Source organism: Castanea sativa, chromosome 5, assembly GCF_040712315.1.
Source record: "Castanea sativa cultivar Marrone di Chiusa Pesio chromosome 5, ASM4071231v1".
Taxonomy (NCBI): Eukaryota; Viridiplantae; Streptophyta; class Magnoliopsida; order Fagales; family Fagaceae; genus Castanea; species Castanea sativa.
Genome location: NC_134017.1, coordinates 20,769,465 through 20,779,211, shown reverse-complemented (window position 1 = coordinate 20,779,211; position 9,747 = coordinate 20,769,465). Strand labels below are relative to the sequence as shown.

General features: G+C 36.7%; 1 protein-coding gene across 1 annotated transcript; it reads right to left on the bottom strand.

The window, feature by feature from the left end:
* Window positions 1-906: 906 nt before the first annotated feature.
* On the bottom strand, window positions 907-7,397 carry LOC142636650 (heat shock 70 kDa protein 15). The gene is made up of 10 exons (XM_075810923.1): window positions 7,209-7,397; window positions 5,087-6,321; window positions 4,416-4,643; window positions 4,205-4,300; window positions 3,887-4,108; window positions 2,780-2,974; window positions 2,520-2,666; window positions 2,236-2,385; window positions 1,960-2,090; window positions 907-1,509 (listed from the first exon to the last, which is right to left on the bottom strand). Exons 2-10 carry the CDS (start codon window positions 6,254-6,256, stop codon window positions 1,293-1,295), a joined length of 2,556 nt encoding a protein of 851 aa, XP_075667038.1. The 5' UTR covers window positions 6,257-6,321; window positions 7,209-7,397; the 3' UTR covers window positions 907-1,292.
* Window positions 7,398-9,747: the final 2,350 nt, after the last annotated feature.

Here is a 9,747-nt window from a genome sequence, read left to right as displayed (position 1 = left end):
TCTATGTCTCTGAGTCTCATTTCACTTCTCCCTCTCATCTTCTCTGTATCATCTTCTTCCTTTCCCTTTCTTCTATTTTTTTTTTTTTTTCTTCTTTTGCTATGGTTGAAAATATCTCTCTTTTCCTAGTGTGTGTATGATTTTTGATTGATTTGAGTTTGAGTAAAAAATATAAAATTTTTGATGTTGAGTGTATTATAAAATGTGATATTAAAATAAATAAAGTACTATTTTGAGATGCTAAGCCTGTTTGGTTTAGCATTTCAAACTCATATTTTTACATTTTTAACAAAATATTATACACATTTTTACACACTTTTTCACCCACATGTATTTCAAAAAACTACAAAAATCTCATTTCAAACTACTCTGCCAAACACCCCTAAATGCTATATTTTTTAGCATTCTTGATGAAAATACTCTTAAAAAAACAGACTATTGTGAAGGACAAAAAGAACCCGCTTCTTGAATGTATACGATTGCAGTCAGCTAGCAGCCATAATCAAGAACCAGCTAAAAGCCTCCAGTGGATCCAAGCTGTAAGCTTTCCTGTATTAATGGTTATACTTAACTTTGAAAGGGTCATTATAACTAATAACGACTGATGACTTGAATATCCCAATTTGCTAAAGAAAGAACTTGCATCCCTATAAGGATGGACTTGACATCTTGGTATCAAAGACGATACCGTGTGCCAGATCCAACAACTAATTACAGTTGCACTAAGCAGAACCTTTACTTTTTAGCATCAAAGGCAAAAAATAAAAATAATGACCGACATCCTCGCATTGCAAATCTTACAAGAATAAATATCCACAAGAAAGTCGACAAAGTAAATCACCGTAGACTCCCAAGTGACAGAAAAAGATAATAGAATGAAGCAGAAAATCAAGCACACCGTAACGCTTGAAAGAACAGATTCCAGAAATTAATTATGCAGAGCATACCAACATAAAAACAATGACACTTGGACCCTATCAAAATGTATTTCTGTTTTTCTTCCCCTACAACCGCCAGGAAGACTACCAACAGTATCTCTTGAAAACCCTCCAAAAATATATAAAAACCGAATACTGGAGATCCACCCTAATTAACTATAAAATTTGGCGGATCACCCACAACAGAAAATTCTTCACAGAACCGAAAGAGGTGGACACATTCCTGAAGCTTTCAAGAGATAGGTCCACCTCCCAGTTTTTCCCTAGACTCAGAATCATAAAAGTACTTATACATAAGAACCAAATTCTTTCTTGAAAAACAAAACATTAAGAGGCAAGAACCACTTGAAAGGACTAAGCCGGAGTTGTAGAAGTCTCCGTATCCATTGGTTCTGCAGAAACCGGAGTCTCAGCACTGCCATCTGCTGCCCCCTCGGTGGTGGTGGCATTAGCTTCACCTCCTTGAGGTTGCTGCTGCTCACTGGCCTGGGGAGGTGGGGTTGGTGGGGCCTCAGGAGTAGCTGGCTTGGCTGGTGCTGGCCTTGGTTTCGTCATTATTGGTTTACAAAACCTGTCCAAGAAAGTATAATTTCAACATCGTCAGAGAAGATTACTATAATTAAACTAAGGAGGACAAGAGAGGTTCAAATTTCCAGAATTTAGGTTGGCAGCTGGGAAATAAATAAATTATGAAAACAATAAATGTAATGACATTTTTTTTCCACAACTGCTGGGATGACATGTTGTGATTGATAAACAATAGAACTAATATCAGTGGTTAGCCCAAGTGAAAGTGTACCAATCACAACTTATCACCTCAGTTAGTTAGGAAACAGGCTGCCCCTAACATTACTCTCAGGAAAGAAGCAACTAAATAATTAAAACATGCAAAATTTAAAACCAGAATCAAGACAAAGCAGAAAATTATAGTAATCTTGCGGAATTTTAACAAGTAAAGCTAAAATTAAATTCTTTCCAAACAAGGTAATAGAATTAAAAGGTAAAAAGAAAGAAAAGCTACCTGTCCAGTGTTTCAGTCTTCTTTAGCACATCAGCAGACAAGAGAACTGGATTCACATACTTCGGAAGTGAATCCTGTTGGAGCCTTTTCTCTCTCAACCAAGCTTCTGCCTCTACACATTCATTTAGGACCTATAACATACAAAGTATAGTTTGAATTGTGAAGTTAGTTTTCTGTTAATACATGTTGTAAAACGTTTTTTTTTTTTTTTGGGGGGGGGGGGGGGGGGGGGGGGGTTTGTGGTGTGTGAGAATTAGAGATCAATTCGGATATTACCTTCTCTTTTTCAGAGATGTCGATGTGATCCAATCTAGGATCATTTGAAACTGCTGCTTCTCTGTAGCTATTAATGCAATGAACAAGCTGATCTGTTACAGCTCCCCTCTTAACACTCTCTTTGTAACGCTCCTCAATGGGATCACCTTGCTGCAATGTAACACAAATATCATAATCAGTAATCACTGTCTTTCTGTGTGTGGCTGTGACAGGGCCAGGAAAGGAAAAAGAAGGGGGGTGGGGGGCAAGGAAAGTAGCCATTTAGAAAATCAAACCACGCTTACCTTTTTGAGCTCCTCCAGCTTGGCAATGTAAACGCCTTTGGTTTCATCCTCACCATCTTCGTACAACCAATCTTCTACCTCCTGGAGTTTAGTAGTAAACCCTTCCCTCTCCGAATCAGTAACAAAATCCTGATATTTGTCACTAAGCTGAGAAACAGAGAAACAAACAAGATGTATTAGATTTCTTTTAAATACCACAATAAGTATTAGTTTAGAAGTCCAAAACTAGATGCCAGATATTTGTCAATAAAGCATGCTACCTTGTTTCTCATGTCATAGACATAGGCCTCAACAGCATTCTTCCTGTCTTTTGTTTCTTCCATTACTCTATCTTGCAAAGCCATTTCAAATTCCTTCTCCACTGCCTTTTGCAGATCTGCTGGAATCATTCCTCCATACACCAACTCTGCTACAGGGATGTTGGTTTTCTTTACCTTCTTCTTTGGAGCCTCAACCTGCATGTTAAGAACCCACATAATGCCTCAAAAAAAGAACAAACATTTAATGCTATTAAGCATTACAACACACAAATGAAATGGGAGATAGAGGCATCACAAATCAATAGGATTAACACTCATTGTGATACTGTATGAAAATAACACAATCATAAGGTTCCAAAAGCCCCGATGCATGATATAACATAGGAATTCAGTCTAGAAACTTAAAAGAGGAAGAGCAGGAAGCAGTCTCCACACCCAAGTTTGTCACTCAGGAGCAGACAAGTGAAGCTCAATGGTTGAACTAGAGGTCCGTTTGAATACAACTTATTTTGCTGAAAACTGAAAGCACGGTAACAAAATAATTTTAAACGGAAAAAATTACTGTTCACTCTTTTTACTGTTCATATGCCTTGAACAGTGCACCAGGCGCTGGTCTTAAAAAATAAATAAAATAAAAATACTGAAACCGCGCAAATAATAAACGCAAACATGAAACGCAGCACAAAATGTGAATCCAAACAGATACTAGATGTATTAGCTTTTTAACACCTCAATTGGAGCTCTGCTGTTGCAACAATGGTACGAAAGATCCAAGTATCTGCTTTAATAGTTGATCGCTACAAACCAACATTTTTTTTTTTTGATAAGTAGTTGATTGCTACAAACAAACTAAGATAAAAATATTGCAAGTGGGTTCCTGAATGCATTAAAAGCACACCATATCATTTGAGAGCATGCACATATTCTTATTCTCAATGTAAGCTCTAGCTAGATCCCAATAGATATAAACCTTTGGTAGCTTTCCCAATGTCATGACTCATAATGCTTACATACATGCAAGATTTAACAATGAGCTTCATCATGTATATAACATTAAGCACACATCACAGAAGAAATTATTTACTCATTCAAGGTATGACTACTGACCTTAGTGTCAGCTTCCATCTGTACGGGCTTCTCTCCTGACTCGGGGACACCATTTTCAACCCCAGGAGCATCAGCAGTACCCTTAGCATCTTGCATATTTACATCAGTCTCATCGGAACCTTGGGGAGCAGCATTATTTGGAGCTTCATCGGTATCCATCTTAACATCTTCTTTAGCTGGCTCTTTTGAGACAGGAACTTCAATTTCTTCTTCTTCCAATAGCTAAAACAAATTAAAAAGAAAAAATAGCAATAAGAAATGGTTTGAAGGAAAATTGCCTAACCATAATTAGAGTTGCAAGAAGCTTCCAGAACTTACAGTTGCTGACTCAACAGATACAATTCCATGCAGATTCAAGCGGACTTTAACCTTTAATTTTGCACGCTCACTTGTAGTAGATTGGAATGGACCAATCTGCACATTCACATCACATAACAGAATTGGCAACACAATAAAAATTGCTAGACAATCATGCTGCAGCCCAAATTATTAAAATGTTTAGATTCTAAACATTGCCCAGATAAATTACCGTATATGTACTGATCTTTGCAGGCTGTTGCAGTTCAGCCCCATCAACATATTGTACATCAACAGAGAATGTGCCCGATCTGTAGAATGTTAGAGCCTTCACACTTGGTATAGGATTTCCACTGGGGAAAACAACAGTACTCTGCGGATTGTCTGCAGCCCCGTTCTGAGTACCAGGGGCAGCACCTTTCCATGACAAAGCAACTGAGAACGGGAAGCTCTCATTGACCTTCAGATCAACAATAAAAAAAATTCGGTATCACAGTAATGCCAAAATATGTGTGTGTGTGTGTGTGTGCCTTTGATTAAGGTCTAATATCTTTAAGTAAATACCCCCAGACAGATTACATGTATTTAGGGCAGTTTCCCTGGGTTAAAACATGACGAGGAAAAACATGAAAACCCCTGAGGGTGCCCCTTAATCACTTAATCACTTATTGGCCGTGTGTGACGATGAGCCCTCACTCACATTAATTTCTTAAAAGCGAGAACTCATTAATGGCCGAGATTAACCTATAATACCCCACAACAAGAGAAGGAAAAGAGGGAATAATGACTAAAGATTTAGACACCCCTAGTAGTGACAAGCAATTTGTGTGTGTGTGTGTGTGTGAGAGAGAGAGGGAGAGAAACTCAAGGAGAGCCTATCAACCATCTGTCAATGAAAATTACCTGAAAGTCTCGTACTTTAAATGTCGGACTAAGAATGGCACATTGCAAAGCACAACCCCTGGCAACACACTCACTTGCATTCATTGTGCGCCTAGGATCCTTTTTGAAGAACTCGGTCAATATCTTAATTATTGCAGGAACACGAGAGCCCGAACCAACCACCTCAACCATGTGGACATTTTCAATAGTAAGACCAGCATCTGCAAGAGCCTTCTCCAAAGGTTGCTTCACACGCTCCAAGATAGGAATGCTGATCTGCTCAAATTCTTCACGCTTAATGAAGCCTCTAACATCCTTCTCATCCATTAAGCACTCTATATTCAAAGGAGCCTCAGGATTTGCACTAAGCATCTTCTTCAGCTTCTCACAGGCAGCCCGAAGCCTAAGACAAGCTCTAGCATTCTGGAAAACATCAATCTTGTACTGTTCTTTGAATTTTGCAGCAAAGTGCTGGAACAGCACTTCATCAAAATCTCTACCACCCAAAGATCGATCATACGAATGAGCTAATATTTTCAGCTGCCCCTTTTTAAATCCAGCAATGCAAACTTGCATGCTAGCATGACCAATATCAACAAAGGCAACATTCAATTGATCAGTTTCAGGCAAGTCTGTCTTATAAATACCATAAGCCAAGGCCGTTGCAGTAGTTTCATGCATCAAGTGAAGAGGGTGCAAACCCGCAATTGTGGCTGCATCCAAAACAGCCCTTCTTTGAAGTTCATTGAAATAAACAGGGATTCCAATGCAGCAATCAACAACAGCTGCATTCAAGTTCTTCTCGGCTATTCCTTTCAGATTTGACAACACCATTCCCAAAACTTGGGTAGGTGTAAATGTCCTGGCTTCTCCCAAATACCGTGCATGAATCAAAGGATACCCATCAGGGCCCTCAGTAACGGCGAAAGGCAAAGACTGGAGATCCCTCTGCAATTCAGGATCATTGTACTTCCGACCAATTAACCGCTTTATCTGAGAGATCGAATTCTTTGGGTTCATCATGGTCGATGCAGCTCCTGCTGTTCCAATAAACCGCTGCTTTTCTCCAAAACACACGATAGCAGGAGTCTCACGCTTAGACTCGTCATTGAGCACAACATCAATTCCTCTCTGCCTTGCAACGGCCACAATGCAGCTCTCATTGCCAAAATCAAAACCGACAACACTCATGTTTATGAATAAAAAACCGACTTATAACTTAAAATTGGCCTAGTAGGCGGCAAGGACACAGAAACCTGAACAATAACATAGCTGAGTCACATTCAGAATACCTTTTTTTTCTCTTTTTTGCTAAAATCAGAATACATTAATTTATAACAATTAAAAACACTCAGAAACATGAAGAAATTTCAAAAAAATTTCTAACAACACAAACATCGTTACCCAGGAAAGAAGAACTCCAAACAAAATAGATAAACCCCGTTATCAATAACATTCCCAACAAGTTAAAACCTTTCTCTAATGATCTTAAAGCAATCAAAACATGATACATGCACAAAAGTGAAAACATTTGGCCTTAAGATCATGAACACCGGCGAGCCTAAGCAACTGAGAATCAAGCTAGCAATCACACAAGCAGCAATAATCTCAGCAACAGCAAAAGCAAATCAAATCCAAATGCACTACTACACAATAATTTCATACACAAACATGCAACATAGAATAATCAAAAATAATTAAAAAAAACCACACTAAAGCAACTCAATACATTTCAATCAATTAATCAAATCCTCCTCTGAATAATCAAATTACATATTACAAATCTACATTATTTGAACCACAAAAAAACACATTTTACTTGAAGAAAGTAATCGAATCGACGTAAATCCAATCCCAAAACCAACAAACTACCCAAACTTTTTCACCATAATCAATCCAGATTCTCTCTCACCAATAAATTCCAAAAAAAACACAAGAAAGAAAAAAAGCTTTGAACCTAGAAACAGAGAAAGAGCTAGAATCTAAAAGCTGATTAAACAGTAAAACGAAACAAAAAGCAATTCAGCACCTAAAAATCAGCGAATCTAGGAAGAGAAACTCACAGATCTAAACCTAGATTGAGAGAGAGAAAGAGAAAAAACTAAATCTGAAGTGGATTTGAGCTAGGGTTTGGAGACGATACCTTGAGAGCGATCGAACAGAAGGAGAGAGAGAGAGAGAGAGACAAGAAGAAGAAGAAAAGACGTGTTTGGGGGTTCTGGAAGACTCTGCGACCGAACGGCTTTTATAAACAGAGAGAAAGGTTGTGAAGTGTGTGTGTGTGTGTGTTATGTATATGGGTGTGTGTGAGAAGGAGAGAGAGAGAGAGAGAACTTTAAATAAGGAACCAAGATTTATGAGGCCGAGCGAGGGGTTTGTGTGGAATTTTCTAGTTTCACTTTTTTTTCTTTTTCTTTTTTTTTTTTAATTTGTTGTTTGTTTTTTTGGTTTTTGAAAAAGCAAAAAAATTGGGAAGACTGGCTGTGGGGTTCAATGTGGTCCTAGAGATGTCCAGAGAGATACTTTTGCTTCTAGAAAGATCTATGGCGTGAGGGTTTGAACTTTGAACTGTGAAGGGTTTCTTTGGTAAGGTGCTTTTTAATGGGCCTTTTTGTTTTGTGGGCCTTTGACTAGGGTTTTGTTTGGTTTTCATTTATGGGTTTTGGTTTTGTGGGCCTTTAACTTGGGTTTTTGTTTGATTTTTTTAGAAGAATGTGGACTGAGTTTGGCACTATGGTTAGGTTAGACCAGATGGAATTTATGTGGGCTTGTTTTGCTGGTATTTTACCATTAGGTGAGGAAGTTAAAATGTCGTTGCAATTATCATTATATTTTGTAAAGTACGAATTCTTTAGTCAAGCAGCTACAAGCCTACAGACTACAGGTAGTGAAGCATTACATACAGTTCTAATGGAATGCATTCTCGCAGCATCAAGATGCAACAAAAGAGAGATATCAGCAGAAGGAGGCACACTAAGGCTTCGTTTAGGAGTTCATAAAAAAATAGAATGGAATGTTCATTAAAAGAAGAAATGAAGTGGAATTGATTTAATAGGAAAAGGGATGGAATGGAATTATATAAATAAATAAATAAAAGATTTGTTTAGATATTTTAAAATAAAAGTATGGAATGGAATAAAATGAAATAGAATGTAAATAACATTATTTGGAAGTGATATTAGAATGAAATTGTTTTATAATAACATTAATATTATACCCCTCATTTTAAAGAACATAAAAAATATTCTCGTTTAGGGAAAAAAAAATTAATGTAACTAAAAATCAAGTTATGTATATTTGTATGTTGCAAAGCAATTCACGCATCACATATTTATTGTCAAAAAAATAAACATTGTCTAAAAATGCAAACAAATGTCTTTTAAAAAAAACTCTTGTAATGAGTCTTGCCAAAACAAAAATAAAAAAATAAAGCAAATCTAAAGTTGGCCAAGAAATCCCATACTTTTTAATTTTTAGGCCTAGATTTCAATGTCAATAGGATATATTTGTGCTCATTATCCGAGCAACCAAAGAACATCTCCTTATACATTGGATTTTCCATCAAAAATATGTAGGCCTCAGTCTTTGAAATTGGATCCAAATCCAGTATGTCCAAAGTTGTGTGAATTTCTGCTTCATATGACTTTGAAAAGCACTTTGTCATAACCTCGTTTGCCCTATCAATTGCCATTAACACATTATAAAATGAATGAGAAATTGCATTCCCAAGTTCATTATCTTCTGCCACTCTTCTTTTCTTGCTTTTAGAAGACATTGCATCTTGTGATGACACTCGAGAACGTACAACATTAATTTCTAGTGACCTCCGATCATCTTCGACTTCAAAGTTCTCCAAAGAAACTTCATTTTGGGATATCAAATTATCAATATCATCAATAGTGGTCGATGCAGCAAACCTAGCACGTTTCTCCTTTGCAATTTTAGCATGATCACCTTTTTTGGGTATAGGTGTTGTCATCCACTTCTTAGCTACAGGTTTAAACTGTTACAAACCAAGGAAAATGTTAATACAACAAATATATAATTATGTAATACAAAATTAAACTAACAAAAAATGGGAATTTTACCACTATGAGTGGCTCCCAAACTTCTGGTTTAGCTGTCCATATATTTAAAAATCATTCCATCCAAAACTACTCAAACCATCTTTAAATATGTCATAGTATTCATGAAAATTCTTTTTCACTGTCTTTTGTCCATTTTTCACCTTAGCCTTATTAATCTTTATGTGAAATTTTTCGACCAACTCTTTCACTATGCCATCATATGCCTTAGAGGTAAAAGTTTCAACTCTACCACGTATGATCATTTGATGTAAAAAAGCATCCACTAAAGCTTTATCCATAACACTATTCCATTGTGCTTCTTTGCTTAGAACTCCACCATTCTACTTTGATATCTTGCCCATGCTATGATTAATAGGACAAAAAACACATATAAAATAATGTGTAGATATTGATATTAATGATCAAGAGATAGAGAGCAATATCAAACTGAAAAGAGAAATTTGAAAACATTTAGGTCTAAATGATTTAAACATAACAGTCTTAAATAACATTACAACAATAAACCCAAAAGCTATCACATTTGGACATAGTTTTGCTACATGGCTAATGCGATAGAATCTCTTATAATATCTCCTTGCCTAGCATCCTCATCAT

Coding starts and splice junctions, on each gene's coding strand:
- LOC142636650 (XM_075810923.1), bottom strand. CDS start 6,256: ATGAGTGTTGTCGGTTTTGATTTTGGCAATGAGAGCTGCATTGTGGCC. Junction 2,975..3,886: donor AGATGGAAGCTGACACTAAG/GTCAGTAGTCAT, acceptor CTTAACATGCAG/GTTGAGGCTCCAAAGAAGAA. Junction 2,091..2,235: donor ACATCTCTGAAAAAGAGAAG/GTAATATCCGAA, acceptor TGTATGTTATAG/GTCCTAAATGAATGTGTAGA.